Raw genomic sequence first — 21885 nt, forward strand, 5'->3', positions numbered from 1 at the left:
ATATGAAAAGAAATTAGATCATGAAAGATCCTATCGACATCTAAAACTTATCCTACTTATATCATTAATTACTAGGATGTGGCTATTCATCAGAAATTGTGTTTTTCCTTGCTTCCTAGCTATCTGTGCTTCAAGAATTGCTTGAAAACTTAAAACTGTTGTCTTGAATGACAGAGTCTTCATAATAGCAGATTGACCAACCTTATAAAAATAACATCTTTGCATCAGCAACAAATGCAGTTGCTCCTAATTTATCGAGAACTTGCAAGATTCATGACTTTGGAATGATAATTTCATCTACTTATGGATTAAAAGATATTCTGCCCAATCAATCCAATGTTCTCTGCATCTATATAAAGGCTCAATAACCATTACTAAAACTGAATTAAAAAGGCCTTAGAGAGAGAGAAATAGAAGCAGAAATTCAATGATCCAAAATCTTCATTAACAAAGAGATTCAGTACGATTACACGAAGAATAGGTAATAGAGGATCAAGGTTCTATCCTCCAATAAATCAAGATTGACTACATTCACCTGAAAAACATAGATAAGATTTTACATCAATGGTCAATCAATTTCTTCTTTTCCTTTATTGGGCATTTAGATATTGTTGAATGTCTGGTTTCAAAAGAATAATATGGCATGTACATTGAACAAGAAACAGCCAAACCAAATTCTGGGATTCCAAAAATGATAAGCAAGAACACGAAATCTCCTGCTTGTTCAAATATTGACGGAGGGAAAAAACCAAGACATTACAAATTAAGTGTAAGTACCAGATTCTTGATCCTTTAAAGGGTTCTTCGAATCACAAACGTTTGAATCCGAGGCATCTGACTCTTTGATCTTGTCATTCTCTGCATGTAATAACTGCAATATGTATGGGAAGGTGGTGTTGGAGGAGAAGTGAAGAGAGTAGCAATGGTAATTGGTAACTAATAAGAGTACTTACAAACAAAATTGGGTTCAGTTGGCGTTGTCAAACGTGGAAAGTGATGATTCAGTTTTGATTGGTTCTCAGTTGTCCTTGCAACTTGCAAGATGCACGGAATATGGGACAAGTCAAAATCCCTTTAGTCAAAACTCAAAATTCCTTTTGGTCTTTCACCTGTTCTGCTCTTCGAATTGTTCAGTCTTGCTATTTATTTATTTGCCCTATTGTTTTAACAAACAGCAATAACGCTACCGTTTATATTAGGATTAAACCCCTGAATTTTATTATCAGTGGCACTTTACCTCCCTTAACTCAACAAATAGACACTTTGCCTCCCCGCTTTATGTTTTAAGATAAGGGTGCCCTTTTTATATTATTTTTTTTTACCCTTTTTCTATTTGGCCATTTTCTTTATATTTTTAAAATTTTCTTTCTTGTCTCATGTAATAACTACTTTCTTCTCTTTACTATTGTTATCTATGTATTAATTTTAATTTTCTTAAACTCGCGAGATTGAGATATTAGAACTGAACTTGGAAATGTTTAAAACTCTTATAGATCACTACTAATACATCATAATATTTGAATGAGGAAGCCACAACTAGGACCAAGATTTCAATCTTTTGGCAATGGGATAAACTCTAACAGCTCTCCCTTAATTATTGGGCCAACATCGGTGATTCTTTTTTAGTTACCCAATTATGCCTAGCAAGAACAAAATGTCTTAATAAAAACCAATAAAATCATGAAGCAAAACACAACATTAATGTTTTGAAAACCCTTAATCTAGTAATCACCTTTGCATATCACATATAAAGAATTTTAAACTCGGAGAAATTAAAAAATACAAGATTAATTTCTATATCATATATACTTTAAGGTCTATTTGAGGTGTGTTTTTTTGAAATTTGTCTAAAACTGTACCGTAATTTATTATAATCATCTTAGAAAAATTTATATTTGTCCAAAATACCAAAAATTTCTTGTGGAAGGGGAAACATGTGCATTTTTTTTTTTTTTGGTTATTTGGGGTTTTTTTTGAAATTTTTATAAAATTTAAGGTGTTTTAACAAGTTACAGTAAATTGTAACAAAAAGTGTCTTCCTAGAGTTGATCTAAAACTCACCATCCAAACAAACCTGTTTTTCGTCACATTTGACAATACTGTACCTTGGTGATCAAATGTGATACTCAAACTTGAAAAGTTTACCTTAACTCACCACGAGGTAGACTTAGGACATTGTAGTGTAGCTTTGGGGCAAACAATATGATTCTGTTTAGTCTTGGTAAATTACCTTTCAGATTCTAAATCATTCCTCGAGGCTCGGCCTAGAGAAGTAACATGATGGTTCAAGACCGACTCTAATGTTTACCATTTCTGAATGGGAAGATAGAGGTTGATTGCTAAAAGGAGGACTACGACAAATGGCAATACAAAAAAAAAAAAAAATCTGTTAATACTTTAGTACGGGCATTCTCCATATTATTTACCCGATATCCAGTCAGTGAACTACAAATACATTGGTGAAGGCGTTGAAGAGTTAGGTGTTGTTTGATAACTTAATTCAATACTTAAATTTAATGTATTTAAATCTTAGTAGTTTAATAATTAAAAATTGAACATCTAAGTTAATTAAGTAGCATTGAATTTTTTAGACAAAACTTGTTCCAAAAAATAGGTGATAAACTATTCATTTATTATTGAATGTGATATATGCTCAAATGTATTAGATTTAACACTTAACAATTCAATAATTTAATGGATTCAGATTTTCAGATTTCAGATTTCAATTTTCAAACTTCAGTTTTATCAAACGTACCCTTAGTTTAAATGGAAATCATTCAAAACATTTTTTATATTTTATCAAATGAAATTTTTTATTATTTATTTTTAAAATGTTTACTTTACATCCCTTACATATTTAAATGAGCAAAATTTAGTCTCAATTTAAGTTTTCTATCGCTATTTAGTTTCAAATCACTATATGACCCACATGCAATTATTTTTTAAGTATAAAAAGGTCAAATCTTACTTTTTTAATGGCAAAAATGAATATAGATTGAATTAGATTCCACTTTTTTTACAGGAAAAAATGAATATGATTCAGATTAGATCTTACTTTTTAAGGACAAAATGAATATGAATAGGACCATATCCTTATACTATATAAGAACGAATTTAGGATAAAGACGGTTTTTAGATTTCAACTGCAGGATGGAGCTATTTTGGGAATATGAGAGTGTTTGAAGTGTAATTGGAACATTGAGTACAAGTCATTATAGCTTTAATTTCACTATAATTACTTATATAACCTTTCAGGTATTTAAGGTTATGGCAGGTTTGGTATGTTACAATGTTTGGTGCCAAGTTGAGTATCAAGTACAACTGAATTAAGCTTGTGTTTTGATAGAATTACATAAAAGCCCATTTAATCATTTATTATACTAACATCCAAGCCTTCCAATTTCCTGAAACCTTTCTCATCCGTTAAGGAATTAATTGAATTTTAATTACAATTAATTAACTTAATTATTATCTGAATAATCATTATCATATTTATGCCCCCATGTTTAGCCGATACCCTTTCGTCTTTTTCGGTTTCACCCCTTTGGTTTTATTATGGCTATTAAATATTTGGTGGAATGCGTAGCTTTTCCTTTAAATTGAGGTGAGTTCTTTGGGTTTGTCTTCTTCGATTGTAATTTTTTTTCCTGATGATTGGTTTATTCAAGAACTCCATATAGTTTGCTTTTTGATACTTCTAATTCCAAAAACTGACTAATTGTATTGTTTTTCTTAGTAGATCCCAGAGATTCTATCTCTGGTCAAAGTACAATTTGAGATAATGTTTTCACTTTCTAAAATAATTAGAAAAGCAATTTTATCATCTTCTCCTCCTCGGCCAATGTATTATCTCTTTATTTAAGTCAAATAACCTTGCGTTTGTTTGGATTGAAATGTTTTGAAATAAAATAATTTGTTTCACAAATTCCAATTACCTTTTTATCTTCCCAATCACCTTTTTATTTCACATACATCACATCACAAAAAGTGCTACAGTATTTATCTCAAATAAATCATCCAAATAAACCCCTTATTCCTCATGAACTTTCTCCTATTGTTCTTGACTCCAGGGATCTGTTGACTACATTCCAGCAGTTATGGTTCAAGTAGTTATTTTTCATGTAATATGATTTGGAATTCAGCTTGTGTTTATTTTAATTGAAAATTTTATGATTGTAAAATTTATTAACTTAGAATTTTGTACTTCATTGAAACTAAAAAAGAAAATTAATCATGCTACATAGTACTAAGATGTCATTTGCATTCTATTTGCTTTCCATGTTATGATTTCGTTCTTGTATTCTACTATTTATATAGTTTCAAATACAAAAATTTTGCTTTATCCATAGTTCAAACGAATCAATTAAGTAGATATGCTATATTGGATACTTATACAAGTAAACATTGGAAAATATCATTAAGCAGTTTTTACCTATAGTTTGCAATTCGAATTCATATGAGGAATTTCTTCTGATTTTAGTTACCATTTTCTACAATTTCAAATTTAGAAAATATTATTTGCACCAATTTTTTATAATCAAGATATTTTTAATTTAGATCTTTAACAATTATACAGATTTGAACTTATTTATGAGATTATAAAGAAATGCCCCTAGCAAAAAACACCAAATCTGAATAGTTTCTACAAAACTTTGAAAAACATCACTTAAGTTTCTTATCTATCTATCATTTATGGGCATTATTATCTCTGTAAGAAACATGTGATTAAGTCGTATTGTGTCCACCAAATTATATAAATAGTTAGTCAAAAATAAATTTATTTTAGATTAGATTGGACACAAAGTGATTGATGGATAAACTTGACTTGATAATTCAGGTTGAGCTTAAGTCGAGGGAGAAATCAGAAGCATTGCTTGAGGGATCTTTCACGAACATATATAGATTCGAAAGATGAAGGGTCCAATTGATACTTTAAAATATTTTATCATCTTGGATAAGTTTTAGAAGAGACATTTGGATACTTTTCAATTGCACTTCAAACATTCTCACATTTTCAAACTACCCTTATCTTTGCAGTTGAAATTCAAACATAACCTTTGATCACAACGGATTCTTATATAGTATAACGATAAGGATGTCTCATTGCACATTATTTTTATTGACTCACTATGTAACTTATGTGTTTTCTATTAAAATCACATGATAAAATCATCATACTTCAGTTCCTATACTACAAAATATTAAACAATAATTATTAATTATCTTGAATCACAAGCACCAAATTCCCGCTCGTCGCGTGGACTTTCCCTCCATAGTGTTTAACTACAAATGAGATTTAACCTTTTTACCCCAAAAAAGATCATGTGCGGGTCACGTAATAAATTCAAGGTAAATTTTGGTTGTCAAAAACATAAATTAGAACCAAAATTTACCAACTTGATTTTGTAAAAAATGTAAAGTTATTATCTTAAAAGTGAATGATGAAAAAATTCATTTGGCAAAATGTGAAAGACATTTTGAATGATTTTTCTTAGTTTAAATTAAGCCTCGGACATTTACCCATTGAGGCCTTTCACCATAATTGTTTTGAGTTAATCTAAATCTGCATAATTAGTGCATTTGGTAATCTAATCTAATCTAAAAGAAAAAAAAGAAAAAAAAACCACAACAAACAAATTTTTTAAAATGAAATTGAAAATGAAAAAACAGAAGAATGAACCAAACCCAAACCCCTCTCCTAACCTCACAAATAAAAAAGGAAAAAGTGAAAATGTGATGTAAAGAGAGATTTGGGCAAAAACACAAAGTACATATACCACCCTTTCGCTTAGATCCAACGTTCCCGGAAAAAAAAAAAAAAAAAAAAAAAACCTTTCGCTTAGAAACAACCGCGTGATCTTATTTGTGGATCCACGTGATCTTGGCCTTCATTAAAGAGCCGCGCAGCCAAATTAGGGATATGGACAAGAAATATGACGATCCTTGCTTGGCAACATCACGGACCCTTTTATAAATATCTCCGCCCTTTTAACCACGTGGAGGAAGCCTCCACTTGCCCACTTGGGCCACTTGGCCTTCGCTTTTGTATAGTTTAAAGGGCATGCTTGGAATTTGGATGGGGTATTTTTTTGACATTTAACCAAAATTTTATTATATTATTTTTTAAAAAAATATATTGATATTTTATTCAAAATACCTTGTGAAGTTTTTCAAAATTCCCTAGTACAACTTGTGAAGTTTTTACAGTGTCACTGTAAATGATGGTGCCTTATCAAAGTTTTATATTTCTAAGACACCGAGTGCCTAACAGACCGAAAGATGTGCGCGATATTTTTCTAAGAGGCGAACAATATCTAATTCTGTATCCAAACATTTATATGAATGCTCATATTTTATTGTCTACTAGTGATTGATGCACATTCAATGTGTATGCAGGTGATAAAAAATTTTGTCAAGTAAAATAATGAATGTAGATTTATTATTTGACAACAAAATCTAGAAATAGAAAATAAAAAAGCTAATTCAAAAAAATCAAACAAAAATGTTAAATCAAACAACTATCCATAAGCAGTTATGTTTAAGTAATAAATATGTATTTTATTGGTTCTGTGATGTTAGTAGTTGAGTTGAAGGGATTAGTGGTGAGAAGTTGTTTGAAAAGTGAAAAAAGAATTTTAAAAAGTGATAACAGATTGTTTACACTAAATCACCTGCTCTTGCTTTGTTATCGTAGAGATATTTGATTTAAACGCTTTCTCTACCTAATTAGTGGGAATTGACATTATTTGAATTGAAATAGCAGAAACAAAAGTAGTGGGGATTGTATCAAGGGATAAAAGAAAATTAAAGTTAATTTATAGTTTTTATAGTATGACAAGAGTATTTAATTTGGGTTTCTTAACATGGAAGAAGTAAGGCTATTTTTTGTCCTTTTTATTTATTTATTTTGAGGCTTTATGGTTGAAAGCATAATAGTTATCAATTTGTGTCCTTTGATAAGAAAAAATCTAATCTCGTCAAAGTTGAGATTTTAAAATCCTTAAGAGTTCTTGATACCATGAGGAATGTCAGGTGAAGTTTTCCAAATTATCCCCAACTTCGAAAAAGAAACGACAACCAAACGAGGATCTTAGGAGAAAAAAGGCCAAATGTAGGATCCACACCAGTCACAGGTTTCCTTTACTTGGTCCTAAAAGTGACTACTTCAATTCGCCACGTTAACGAAGGCAGAACCGCTACCCTTCTGTTTCTTTTGTTTTGTTTGGTGGCAACCATATAATAGTCTTACAACATAGGACTATAGGAGGAGAAGTTCAAGTAGCTTTGTATGAGAAGTTGAGAACCGAAGGAACAAAGAACCCTCCTTTCAAACCAAACAGTTGAATTACTGTATTCTCCGAATTTTTTAAAAATGAGAAGCACTATGCTCTCATTTACACGAAGTGGGATTTAAACTCTGATCTGAGAGTCATTATTTGAGTGTCTCTATATTGGGAATTATAATGGATTAGAAATTTGGAAACATAAATATCCACATTCGTGAGCTTGTTAAGTTTGTGGTTGAATTTCAGTAATAAATATCTAAGAGGTAAAAATTGCTATTCATCGATGAGACAGTATAAAGAGTTTAAGTTTGTACAATTCACAAGTATGTATATTGTGTACATACCAAGAATCATGCTTACAATTGTATATTATAGTTGCACCTTTGGTAAAATTCAACAAAAGAAACAACACATTATGAGAAAAAAGTTATGCAAAAGCTTAAATATATAGACAAGATTTTCATCTTTGTACCAAACATTTGATTCTCAAATGGTCGCCTGCAGTCCAAAGAGGTAATTTTGCAGTTGTGCACGTTTTGATAACCCAAAAAACAAAAAAAAATCACTAGTTGGTTTTTCTTTGAGAAAGCAACATAAAGTTTTATGGGCTTTGTTTACTGAAAAGTAAAATACAATCCTAGCCTAAAAGTTTTAAAAAAGATGCCAGCTATATCTTTACTTCACTTCTATGAACTGAAATTTATATATGTACTTGCTGTTGTATTTGGACAGCAAGAGTTGTGGCGTTTTAGTTTCATGAACAACAAAAAAAGGGTTGAAGAAAAACATTTTAGTCCAGTGCAATATTAGAGCAAATTACCCGAATAGCTATCGAACTTTTCGAATAGTATAGTTTTAATCGCTCAACTTTGAAGAGTATGTATTTATTCACTGAACTATTAAAAGTATAAAAATTTAACCTACTTTACTGTTTCTACCATTAAATCTGTCATATTTTGGTCATGTCAAGTGACTTGTGCAGCCCTTAGATTTAATAGACTTAACGATGGAAATAGACGAAACGACTCAAAATTTATACTTTTGATAGTTTAGTGGGTAAATACATATTTTTAAAAGTTAAATGATTAAAACTCTACCATTCGAAAAGTTTAATAACTAGCTAGGTAACTCACCCCCACAATTATTACCATATGCTATTAGGTTTCGTATACGAAATAAACTTTGTTAAGTATTTAGTGCATCAAATTCAACAATTTCCACACATAACAGCTTATACGTCATCAACTAAAATGGGAAAACATTCCGACAAATTTCCCCGCCTTCAACTTCAAGCTAGGCTTATTGCTATCAACAGTTTGTCCAAAAGCACAAGCCAAAGACGTTTTGATATGGAGCTTCATGAACAGAACAAAGCACTAAAGCCAATAAAGCCCAGCTGAAAAAAGCCAAAAAAATTGTTACTAATAAAAAAAATAACAAACCTCCAAAGATAGCCACAAATTCAAGTTCAAAATCACTTCCTTTAGCATATTTTTGTCTTGTTACACAATGCATTAAATATTATCAACTTTTGTGGTCGATACTCAAAGGTACATAATTCCAAAATAGGACTTTGTTTCTTTCTTCTTTTTTTCTTAATTTTTTTTCTTGATAATGGCGAAGTTTTTTAGGCGATCAATTCTTCTAAATTGCAAGTTGTATGTTCATGTTCCTTAATTATGCTGGTGATCATCAAGACGCCCAGTAGAAAAATTTGAGAATAAAAACCTTATAATTTGATAGCAACGTTTTGTTAACGGATCTGATCTAAAAGTCAAGTAGGTACTAGTACGAGAACATGAACAATATGATCTTCGCTAATTTTAAAAGTTATACTTTGAGGAGCCGAATTTCATATACGTACTCTATGGTTAACTTAAATATTTTTTAAATTTTCAAGAAGGTAAAAATATTTTATTTATAAAGAATATTATTGAAAACTTTCAAACGATTATTGGACAAGAACATATTTTGTAAAACTTAGGGCGATGCCCCCGCTCTATCCCGTTATGTCTGTTTTTGGTTTGGACTAAAGTGTTCAAAGCAACAGAAAATGTTCTTTATAATGGAATTGTCTAAAATGCAGCCAAAAAAAAAAGAAGCTAGTTTAGAAGCTAAAATTATCTGAAATGGCCAATATATAGATAATTGTATTCCTATGGTTTAATACTTTTTCACATAACCCTTATAATCTATACATAGCTCCCTTTATGGTTAACAAATAATTTTTATCTTGACATTTAGATATTTTTGACATTTTAGTTAGCTTCGTTGCGAAGGATAAGTTCAATCCGTTTGATACTTTAGTTTCAATCATGAGAGAAAAGATTACGAGACTACAATTTCTATTTTTACGTAGCTACCCATCATTCATGTTCCCTATATAAATTTGGTCTTGGCTGCCCCAAAAGTTCATGTCACGCACCAAGAAATAAAATTTGAAATTAGACCTCCAAATCAATAATGTTTCACAACCCCTTTCCAAGTCATCAAGAAAGTAACCAAAACTCCAAAGCACTACTAAAGATGATGAACCAATATCACGCCCACGATGATCTCTTCCCAAACCAGTGCACTTCAAGCCTAGTCCAAGAAATAGACGCACCGCTTTCTCTGGTCTGGTCTTTGGTCCGTCAATTCGACAACCCACAAGCCTACAAGCTGTTCATCAAGAACTGCACCATGACAGCCGGTGACGGCGGCATCGGAAGCGTCCGGGAGGTCATGGTCGTGTCAGGTTTGCCGGCTGAAACAAGCAGGGAAAGACTAGATAAACTGGATGATGACTTGCATGTTATGGAGTTCAGCATAATTGGCGGCGATCATAGGCTTGTGAATTATCAGTCCACAACTACGTTGCATGAGGATGATGGCGGAAGGAGTGATCAGACGGTGGTGATTGAATCTTACGTTGTGGATATTCCACCGGACAGTAGTGAGATGGATACGTGCTTGTTTGCTGACACTATAGTTGCCTGTAACCTGAGGTCTTTGGCTAAAATCAGTGAGAAAATGGCACGGAAAGTTCAAGTTCCTCCAGCCGCTTGACTGTTCAAGCTTTTGAATTTTCCTATTTCTCCTTTTCTATTTTGTTGGCTGGACTTTTCCTAGTCATTTGGATTCCAGTGTTTTCTTTTTCTTTTTCTTTTTCTTTTTTTTGGGTTTTTTTTGTGCTTGTTTTAATTAGATCTCGTAAGAATTAATTAACGCAAGTCAAAGTTACTTTTTCATTTAGTTTTTTTTTTTGGTTGATTGAATGTTTGGTAGAGATTTTGCAGATATTAGTGATCAACATTTAGCTTGCTTACAAAATCTTGGGTTGGGCATTTGGCAAAAATTTAGCCAAAGGAAAATGATGATCCTGCGGAATCTCACATTAAAAATTGATTCACTTCTTATTTTTTAATTATTGCTATGTTTTTGTTTATCGTATTTTTTAGGTGAACTGATAATGAAATGGGCAGCAGAAGCAGGGAATATTCCAGATGACGTGTCCAAGATGGAGGTGGATGACAGATTCGGTCTACAGCGCACAAGTTTTTTTTTTTTTTTTTCTTTAAATGGAATGCTTTGAACTCAGACCTCTTACTTAGAATTCTTCCAAGGTTATAAAATCGAATTCTTGATTTTTTGGCTTTTATCTTAATTTTTTTAGTTATTAATAGGACTACAGAAAAAGGAAAAGAAAAAGAAGAAAATAATATTATACAGTTTTTTTTCTCAGCAATAATATAGCCAAAGTTATGGCAATAGTTGTTGAGGCAACCCCCAAGACAATGAATACAAGTTGGAGTACATTTCTTTTACTTGACTTGTGATTTGTAATTGTATGACATGGTGGAAGATCCAACCTTTGTGCACCACAAAGTGCCTCATTCAACATGAAGGATTCACTTGTGAAATTGGTGAAAGGACCATTTGAAGGAACTTCACCACTCAAACCATTAAAGGAAACATTCCAGTACTTGAGAGTCTGAAGTGCCTCCAAAGATTTGGGAATCAAGAGTAAATTTTTAAATAGTTATGAAAAAAAAATTGTTCTACAAGAGAGGTTGTTTTTAGGGCTGATTCTAGAAGTAGAATCTTGCATTTCTCAAATGCGAGTTTAAGGACTTCGCATTTGATAAATGCGAGGTTCATGTTTTTGAAAAAAATGATAAAGGTTTTTGGTTTAAAAAAAAAAAAGAAGTGCACAAAGCTCGCATTTAACAAATGCAAGCTTGGTTAACTATTTTCCCAACTAAGCCGCCCATCTTCGAAACAGAGGAGCAGGTTCTAACCCCCCAAAACCTAAGGTAATTTCGATTTAGAAATACCAAAATTACTCCCGTTTTTTAGGCCAATACCAAAATTCAAACCACTACAAACATAGCATCCATCATCAGGTTTCAAACATCCGAGGAAGTTCTAGATTTGTTTCCAAAAGCTGCAAAAACTCACTCTGTCTCCATAGAAGTACGTTGTCGCCGGAAAGCTTCAAAACGTCGCCGGAAAGCTTCAAAGCCAGAAAAGTAGTTGGAGGGTGAGTTTAGGGACTATCTTGCTATGTCGGGTGAGTTTAAATTTTAATAAACCAATAAAAAAAAAAGATGAACCGTCAATCTGCATTGTCTATATCAATTGTGAGGTGCTAGACTGACCTTGTATCTGGTTTTCTTTTTTTCTTTTTTTTTGGATTTTGTGGGCTGAAAATTTAAAGTGACTTCGCATTCAGCAAATGCAAGCTCAAGATTTCGCATTTTCTGAATGCGAAGACCCTTGGACGGAATTATATACTCAAAACAGCCCCTTTGCAGAGATTTTTTAAAATTCATCGTCATTTTGGAAATTTCTCTAGGAATCAAACCAGAGAGATTGTTATGAGATCGATCTAAAAGTTCTAAACGTAACACATTACCAACTGACTCGGGAATAGGTCCTGTCAGCTGATTATGTGCCAAAGAAAGATTGAACAAGTTTTGTAAATCTCCAATTGAATCTGGAATATTATTTGACAATTGATTGACTGATAAATCTAGAACAGCAGTACCTTTGAGATTTCCAATATCTGGAGGTACAAAACCATGCAAGGAATTTGAGGAAAGGTTAAGGACAAAGAGATCTTTCAGTTTCCACGAGCTTGTAGGTATATTGGAAGACAATGCATTGGAATCTAGATAAATCTCTCGTGGGGACGTGACATTGCCTAAGCAATTTGGAACTGAACCCCGTAATTGCTGCTCAAGTCCATGATTCCCAAGTTTCTGTAATTTACAGAGACTGATGGGGAAGGACACTCCCATTCTCTTTGTATTGTGGCTCAAAGATAATCGTTGAAGCTTCTGCAAATTGTCGAATGAGCTTGGAAGAAATCCAGTTAACTCATTCCCAGACAAGTCTAACAATAGTAAATTAGTGTCAAAAGTTCAAGACAATTTGCCAATAAATTTAGTCATTTAGTACACATCACATAGAATGGTTAAAAGTAAGATGTTATGATGTAGCACTAGTTGAATACAACACGATCCAGTATCATACCATTCCGGAAAAATCATTCAAAGTTAGACTGATTTTCAAAATTAATGGTCTTTTCCATTCAGAATGAATTTCAAAATTTATTCCATTCTGCTCAAATATCAAGAATCCATTCTTTTCAGAGTGCCTTCATCCTCATCCTGCAGTGTATGAAAAGTTGAAAACCTCGGTACAAAAATTAGGCCAAAATTCGGGTAGATCAGGTATTAAAAAATTTAACAGTTCAGATTGTGCCACGTCACTTAATGAAATGGTATGGCATAATCTCAAATGTGATCCCAAAAATTTTCCGATTTTACATAAAGTGCTTCCTAGTTGGGGTAGGAAGAATAAGAAGGCCCACAGGCTCTCTCAACTAGCAAAACTCTCTATGGTCAAAGGCGATGAGAACGTTGTTCACATTGATATGGGATTATGGAACAAACGGTCACCGTGGACTTGCAACCAAACAGTTTTAATTCGTTCGGATGGGTAGGTATGCCCCATAAGGGAGCTATCATTACTATGATATTCTAGCCCTATGCTGTTTGGTCAGGAGATTATTTGAATAGTACTTTTTATATTTTTCGTAATATGATGTATATTTAATAAAAATATTATTAATAATATAAAATATTGATTGAAAAATATATTTATGATATAAATCAAATAATTTTTTAAAAAAAATTATATTTGAACAAACCAAAGGTGGGGCAAAAGATTTTTGACAGATTTATGGAATTGGAACTAATCTGTATAGTGTATATTTCTGGGGGGCAAAAGATAAATATTAAAATATTAATATTAAGCCATGGTTCAAAGAATTTTTCTTCTGAAAGGCTATGAACATACAAGCCAATTATTTCTTCTTTAATAAGATTATCAAGACAATCATCCCACCAGAAAAGGAAGCTATACGCTTGAATAGGGGTTTCAACAAACACACATGCACGAGCAGAGCGGACTTGTGGAGTTTAATATTTCTGACTGGTAGGTGAAGTATATTACTTCATCCTTGCACAATAATGGACTATAAATATCGGAAATCATGGATAGGGATAATGCAAATGACAACAATGAGGACCCATGCTTCCCTTCTTTTGCTAGTTCTTTTCTTGATTTTGGTCACGTTTACAACCTTGAGCTCTAGTCTTCTTAATGATCAATACTCAATTATAGGCAAAAATGATGAAGAGTTTCTTTCAGAGGAAAGGGTCGCTGAGATCTTCCAAGAATGGAAGGAAAAGCATGGAAAAGTGTACAAACATGTACAGGAGGGAGAGAAGAGGTTCCAGAATTTCAGAAAAAATTTGAAGTATATAGTGGAGAAGAACTCAATGAGGCAATCGAACTCAGGGCATGTTGTGGGGTTGAACAAATTTGCTGATATGAGTAATGAGGAGTTCAAGAAGGTGTATATTTCAAAGATCAAGGATGGGAAGAGGATAACAGATCAAAGAGGTGAGTTTAATATTGCTTTGAGAAAGTCCAAGGCAGCCTCTTGTGAAGCTCCTGCATCTTTGGACTGGAGGAAGCATGGGGTTGTGACTGGCGTTAAGGACCAGGGAGGGTGTGGTAAGTTTCTTTATACCTTTGGTCGAAGTCATTTGGTTCATTATTTTCTCCTGATAGTACAAAGTTAGTCAAATTTGTTACCCAAAACTAGTCAGGACTAATGATAATTGATGGTAGTCTTGAAGATTTGAGGTCAAATTTCACCCTTGTAATTTTGTGGGAATTGTTTTCTTGCTGAATTCAAAGAAGTCCTGCTGCTGTTGCTATCACAGGATGGATCTAGCATGATTGGACGGAATATCTATATATGGAAACTAGGACTCTTTATGGGGGTAATTTTTTCACCAAATTGTTAATAATATTTGTCTAAGTTATAGTATCTCATTACCGATTAATTCCTTGAGCAATTTCTTACAATTATGAGTGGATGAATGATTTAAGAATAACCCATATCGATAACTAAGATTCCGTGAAGCTCGCAAATAAAAGCAGTTGCACAAACAAAGATGGAAATTGACTTTTGTTAATATTGACAATGTGCAATATTAGGTACGAATTTGCTGTCTCCCTCTGTATTCTTGCCCTCTTTGTTGTCCGACAGCAAAAGGCAGATTAATTTCATTAATTACAGAGCCAAATCCGCGCAACAAGTATCCAATAGACACAAATAGTTGGTGAGAAGTAAATTTCACAACTGGAGATAGAATATATATATAGTTTTGGTATACTTTCCAATTGCTAGAGATATTTTGTTACAGACTTGGCTAGTACTCTCTACAATTAGAAGACAATTTGATGTACGTGACATAAATACAAGTAGTCAGAATCATAATCCAAAGACAACATAACCTCTTCTGTCAAGCAATTCCATTTTTGATAGTCAGACACTTAAATTTTGTTAATCAAATTGCTGGAAATTGTCCAGTGACAATGTATGGGGGAGAGTTCCAGAAGGATTCTAGCTTACTATTGGTTTTCCAGCCTCCTGACACAGTGAACTTGAATAATATGTTTTCAATCTCCATTGATCTCCTTCTATTCCTCTATAATTGGGCCAATTATTGAGAAGTCCTCCATCTGGTTCTGCAAGTGATGAATGATTGAGATGGCATCACCTTCCACACTTTATTTGGAAGATATACCGTTTCTCTTGCAGCTACAGCTTCAGCCACCTCTGACTCAACTAAATTAAACGTGCTCTCATTTGCTTCCCTCTTTACTACTTAATGACCAAATTTTTGTGATGTTAATGGACAAGATTGGTGTCTTTTCAATCCATGAGGCAACTGCAGAAAGAATAAACCTGTGGAACTTGATGATAATCGAAAATTATTACTAGTAACCAAAATTACTACTAACTTATCTTGTTCTCAAGTAATTATTAGAAACTAGCCACATGCTGATGATACTCGATTACAAAGCAAACTATTTTCAACCCTGTTTTGACATCAGTTGTATTGAAATCTGAATGTTCCTCCCCTAATGCTCGGAGATATGGAAAGTAAACGCATCCCTGTTGTGTACAGGAAGTTGTTGGTCATTTTCTACGACTGGAGCCATAGAAGGAATAAATGCACTAGTCACAGGAGATCTCATTAGCCTTTCAGAGCAAGAACTCGTGGACTGTGATGCAACCAATGATGGCTGTGAAGGTGGATATATGGACTATGCTTTTGAGTGGGTGATCAGCAATGGAGGGATTGATACTGAATCTGATTATCCATACACTGGCATAGATGGCACCTGCAACATCACTAAGGTATGCTGTCTCTCTCTTGCCAATCTGTTACTGGTTATCAAACTTAAGAGTTCAGTAATTGTTCATTTATCCTTGTTTCTGTATCTTTGTTAGATTATCTACCATCAATGCTTGCTTACTATGAAACTGGTTATTCTTGATTAGGAGGAACGCAAGATTGTAACAATTGATGGCTACAAAGATGTGGCAGACGAAGAGAGTGCCCTGCTTTGTGCTGTCGTCCAGCAACCTATTAGTGTGGGCATAGATGGTTCTGCAATAGATTTTCAGCTATATACCGGGGTACTTCCATTAGTCAAATCCATTCATACGCGCACAATTTTTAGTGAAAAATTCTTAGTATTTCCCGATGCTGAAAAATATCATGTTCTTATTATCATAGGGGATATATGATGGAGACTGCTCAGACAATCCAGATGATATAGATCATGCAGTTCTAATAGTTGGTTATGGTTCTCAAGGTGGTGAGGACTATTGGATCATAAAGAATTCATGGGGTACCTATTGGGGAATGGAGGGATATGCCTATATAAGAAGAAACACTAAGTTGAAAAACGGTGTTTGTGCAATCAATGCAATGGCTTCTTATCCAACCAAAGAATCCTCTTCTTCTCCATCTCCTTATCCCTCCCCTACTGTTCCACCACCTCCACCAGTAAATCCACCGCCGCCACCACCGCCTTCTCCATCTCCTAGTGATTGTGGAGACTACTCTTACTGTCCACCGGATGAGACATGCTGCTGTCTGCTTGAATTCCGCCAAATTTGCTTCTTGCAAGGTTGCTGTGATTACGAAAATGCTGTTTGCTGTACTGGCACAGATTATTGCTGTCCTAGTGACTATCCGATTTGCGATGTTGATGATGGCCTTTGTCTCAGGGTATGGTACCACCAAATTAATTTTTTTGCTAACATATTAAACTTCAATCGTTGTATGGCTATTCTGACAATCTTACATCTTTTGACATTTGGTTTCTGCAGAACTTTGGAGACTTCCTGGGAGTGGCTGCAAAGAAGCGAACAATGGCTAAGCACAAATTTCCATGGAGTAAAACTCACGAAGTCAAGAAGACTTACAAGCCTCTCCTATGGAAGAGGAATCAGTTAGCAGCAATGCGCTGAGAAGAAACATTGCATTAAATTTGGCATGGCATACGTATTTCTGGGCTGGCGTTGGCATTTGAATCTTGGAGTATCACTTTGTAATTTTTCCGTCATTAAAAAAAAAAAGTATCACTATCTCCTTGCATGTAATGAAGATGATATCCCTCTTGAGTGCAATAAATTTATGTTTTCTCATTCAAATTGGCTACTGCCAACTCCAATTAGTTCAAAGTTACTTCAATTCCCATTACATCAATATTACTATGGCTTGGATTTGTTAAATTTTCAGGAATTGCTAACATATTTTTTATTATAAGCCTTGGGATTCTGCATCCCATTGCAATCATATTTTTGTTCAAGGTAAAGTCCAAATATGTCGAGTTATATCTCTATTTAGATATTCTTAGAATTCTCATGATTCCTTTACGGTTTCCTTTTCATGTAAGCCTTTGAACCCTTCACGAAATCACCGACTTGAAGACGGTTTGGGAAGTGATAGTATGGTGACATAGTGTTGGGAAAGTAATCCCATATAGGAAACTGATATAAAACCGTAATCCGTAAGGAAACTGGAAATCAAGAATCGTGGTTGGTTGGTTGGTTTAAGGATTAGAGAAAGGAAACAAGACAACCTTTTCCAACAGGAAAAGGGATAACTTCCCACTGCCTATATATATGAGATAAAAGGAAACGGCCGTCTTCTGTTCAATTCTATTCCATTGTATTCTGTTTTATTCAATACATCAGTAATTTCGCAAAAGATAATATAGCCATGAGTAAGCAAATTGATGAATCCTCCTGCCGGAGGGGGACGAAGAGGGACTTCAGCACTGCAATTTTAGAGAAGAAGAAGTCCGCGAATAGGCTTCTTGTGGACGAGGCAATCAACGATGACAATTCGGTTGTGGCTTTAAACCACGAAACTATGGAAAAGCTTCATCTTTTCCATGGAGATACCATCTTGATCAAGGGAAAGAAGAGAAGGGATACAGTCTGTATAGTCCTCGCTGATGAGAATTGCGAGGAACCAAAGATTCGAATGAACAAAGTTGTCAGGTCGAACCTCCGGGTTAGGCTTGGGGATGTTGTTTCGGTGCATCAATGTCCTGATGTCAAGTATGGTAAACGTGTGCACATACTTCCCATTGATGACACTGTTGAAGGGATTACCGGAAACCTTTTTGATGTTTATGTAAAACCGTACTTCTTGGAGACGTATCGTCCGGTCAGGAAGGGTGATCTTTTCCTTGCAAGAGGATTGATGAGAAGCGTTGAATTCAAGGTCATCGAAACTGACCCTCCTGAGTATTGCATTGTGGCGCCTGATACTGAGATCTTTTGCGAGGGTGAGCCGGTGAAGAGGGAGGATGAAGATCGCCTGGATGACGTTGGTTATGATGATGTTGGAGGAGTCCGTAGACAGATGGCTCAAATTCGTGAACTTGTGGAGTTGCCTCTGAGGCACCCACAGCTGTTTAAATCAATTGGTGTCAAGCCTCCAAAAGGCATTCTGCTTTATGGTCCTCCAGGATCAGGAAAGACCTTGATAGCCAGAGCTGTAGCTAATGAAACTGGTGCTTTCTTCTTTTGTATCAATGGACCTGAAATCATGTCAAAGCTGGCAGGAGAAAGTGAAAGCAATCTAAGGAAAGCATTCAAGGAAGCTGAGAAGAATGCCCCGTCTATCATATTTATTGATGAGATTGATTCAATTGCTCCCAAGCGGGAAAAGACGAATGGAGAAGTTGAGAAAAGAATTGTTTCTCAGCTTTTGACACTCATGGATGGGCTCAAGTCACGTGCCCATGTCATCGTTATGGGTGCAACTAACCGTCCAAATAGCATTGATCCTGCCCTTAGAAGGTTTGGGAGATTCGATAGGGAAATAGACATTGGTGTTCCAGATGAAGTTGGGCGGCTTGAGGTTCTTCGTATCCATACAAAGAACATGAAGTTGGCTGAAGATGTGAATTTGGAGAAGATTTCCAGCAATACTCATGGCTACGTTGGTGCTGACTTGGCCGCTTTGTGCACTGAGGCAGCACTCCAGTGTATCAGGGAAAAGATGGATGTAATAGATCTTGAAGATGAATCAATTGATGCCGAGATACTCAACTCGATGGCTGTCACCAACGAGCACTTCCAGACTGCGCTCGGGATGAGCAATCCCTCTGCTCTGCGAGAAACCTTGGTTGAAGTTCCAAACATTAACTGGGAGGATGTTGGAAGCCTTGAGAATGTGAAGCGTGAGCTTCAGGAGACTGTTCAATATCCAGTCGAGCACCCTGAGAAATTTGAGAAGTTTGGCATGTCACCATCAAAGGGAGTTCTTTTCTATGGTCCACCAGGTTGCGGGAAAACTTTGCTGGCCAAGGCTATTGCAAATGAGTGTCAAGCTAACTTCATCAGTATCAAGGGTCCTGAATTGCTTTCCATGTGGTTTGGAGAGGCTGAGGCTAATGTCAGAGATATATTCGACAAGGCTCGCCAATCTGCTCCTTGTGTCCTCTTCTTTGATGAATTGGATTCAATTGCTGTCCAGAGAGGAAGTCAGGCAGGAGATTCTGGGGCCGCTGACAGAGTTTTAAATCAACTTCTAACTGAGATGGATGGGATGAACGCAAAGAAAACTGTCTTCATTATTGGGGCCACAAACAGACCTGACATTATTGATCCTGCTCTTTTGAGACCTGGCCGTCTTGATCAATTGATATACATCCCTCTCCCTGATGAAGAATCTCGACATCAGATTTTCAAAGCATGCCTCAGGAAATCGCCTGTTTCTAGGCAAGTAGACTTGAGGACTCTAGCAAAGTATACTGAAGGCTTTAGTGGTGCTGATATTACTGAGATATGCCAACGTGCGTGCAAATATGCAATCAGAGAGAACATTGAGAAGGATATCGAGAAGGAGAGGAAGAGGAGAGATAATCCTGAGGCGATGGAAGAAGACATCAAGGACGAAGCTTCTGAAATCACAGCTGGTCACTTTGAAGAATCAATGAAGTATGCTCGTAGGAGTGTCAGTGATGCTGACATAAAAAAATATCAGAAATTTGCTCAAACATTGCAGCAGTCTAGAGGATTTGGTACTGAATTTCGCTTCTCTGAGTCCAGTGGCCCGGCTCTAGGATCTGATGCTTATGCAACATCTGCTGGTGGTGCTGCCGAAGATGAGCTATATGCTTAGGCTGTCTTTGTTTATGACATGTTAGCTTGAATGTCTAAGTACCTTTTTTGGCTCAATTGTCGGTTTGATTTTCCCCTGTAAAATAGGATAAAGAGATTAGACTGTCCTTGTTTTCCTGCATCTTTAAAGTACCTCAATAATAACAATCTCTTTGCAATAGTTCTTCCTATTAGAAGCTAAGCAGTGTCAGTCATCTGCAATTTTTATCTTATTCAATTCAGCCCTCTCTTCCACAGTGCACTTTCTGCTGTTTTTGCATAGCATTACAAAATTGATGCCTTTCATGGTCGGAGAAGTCACGATTAATACAGAACAATGAGCCTACAAGCAGATGATCCTCCAACTAGTGTCCATCATGGTGACTGATAAAAGCCCTTTTCAGAAAACTACCAGGATGCTCAATGACCCAACACTTCTTGTTACTAGTGACTCTTTCCTCCAATTTGCCTACCCTGCAGATGGCCTTTCACCATGTACAGTGGCATATCCAGCGGAAAAATCAGCAATAATGAAACTGATGCAAAGCGCCCTTGAAAAAAGCATTATACATTAGCATAGTTTCACTTAAAATTTGTTGTGTAAATACTTCTTCTTTCCAACATAATTTTCTGAGCTGAGAAAGAATCCTGTAAAGCTGCAAAAGCCCAAGTAAAAATTATTATTTCCAAAGCAAACAAATAACATCAGAAACACAATTTACAATCAAAAGCAAGCAGTGGAAACGATTAACTAAAAGGCAATAAAAAGACAAGTGATTGCGTAAATGCATGATGCTGGGCGATCGAAATGCTTGCAGTTTTGAGGCATGCAACGAATCCCCTCATTGACGAAGAATCCGGGAACTTTGATAATCCAATTCTTGAATGCAGACCAAATGTTCGAGAAACTGCCTGTAAGAAATTACCCCGTGAGAGACTGAGAGCTGAAGCAGTTTCATGATTCATGAGTTTTCAGGAACACGTTGCTCAAATTATAGTAGGCTGCCACCTACGTGGCTGAGGCGAAAGACATAAAATGGAAAGTGGAGCTGCTGAAGTTTTACTGTTTTACCTTCCTATACCTACACTATTTAGAAATTACGGTCTCCTAAGTCCTCAAAGATTTCTTTTGAAACCTATTAGCCCTCAATATCTCTTCTACAACAATCTAATACCCCGCATTTTCATTGGAAATAATGATCAGAGGTGATATATAAATATGAATGACACAATTATATACATTGAAAGTGTGTGTATATATGTGTGTGTGTGTGTGTCTATGTATATATGTATATGTATATGTATTATCTAATAATCATTTTAACTATGAGAAAATTGGTTGTTTGGATTGCAAATTTTCAATTGTTTTTTGGAAAAAAATTACTGTAATATTTTTGTAGAATGTAATGTATGTGAGGTAAAAAGATAATTAAAAATGTGTAAAAGATATATTCATGAAAAATGTAAAATTCAAACAGGTTTTGTTCAAGAATTTTCTGAAAAATAACATTAAAAAATTTTTAAGCAATATGGCCTTGTAAAATCTAATTGTTCTCATCC

The 21885-nt window shown here is 34.9% G+C and overlaps 3 protein-coding genes and 1 pseudogene across 3 annotated transcripts; 3 read left to right on the forward strand and 1 right to left on the reverse strand.

Moving 5' to 3' along the window:
- Positions 1-9724: 9724 nt before the first annotated feature.
- Positions 9725-10587, forward strand: LOC113763717 (abscisic acid receptor PYL11-like). The gene has a single exon (XM_027307622.1). It carries the CDS (start codon positions 9750-9752, stop codon positions 10332-10334), a length of 585 nt encoding a protein of 194 aa, XP_027163423.1. The 5' UTR covers positions 9725-9749; the 3' UTR covers positions 10335-10587.
- Positions 10588-11667: 1080 nt separating this feature from the next.
- On the reverse strand, positions 11668-12568 carry LOC113757375 (probable leucine-rich repeat receptor-like protein kinase At1g35710). Its single transcript, XM_027300700.1, has 2 exons — positions 11927-12568; positions 11668-11781 (listed from the first exon to the last, which is right to left on the reverse strand). The coding sequence occupies exons 1-2, from the start codon at positions 12566-12568 to the stop codon at positions 11668-11670; spliced, it is 756 nt and encodes a 251-aa protein (XP_027156501.1).
- A 1273-nt stretch (positions 12569-13841) lies between these two features.
- Positions 13842-17352, forward strand: LOC113760831 (low-temperature-induced cysteine proteinase-like). Its single transcript, XM_027303566.1, has 5 exons — positions 13842-14354; positions 15821-16053; positions 16198-16335; positions 16436-16933; positions 17035-17352. Exons 1-5 carry the CDS (start codon positions 13847-13849, stop codon positions 17173-17175), a joined length of 1518 nt encoding a protein of 505 aa, XP_027159367.1. The 5' UTR covers positions 13842-13846; the 3' UTR covers positions 17176-17352.
- Positions 17353-17929: 577 nt separating this feature from the next.
- On the forward strand, positions 17930-20347 carry LOC113760830 (annotated as a pseudogene).
- The last annotated feature ends 1538 nt before the right edge of the window (positions 20348-21885 follow it).

The sequence above is a fragment of the Coffea eugenioides genome, chromosome 2 (genome assembly GCF_003713205.1).
Source record: "Coffea eugenioides isolate CCC68of chromosome 2, Ceug_1.0, whole genome shotgun sequence".
Lineage (NCBI taxonomy): Eukaryota > Viridiplantae > Streptophyta > Magnoliopsida > Gentianales > Rubiaceae > Coffea > Coffea eugenioides.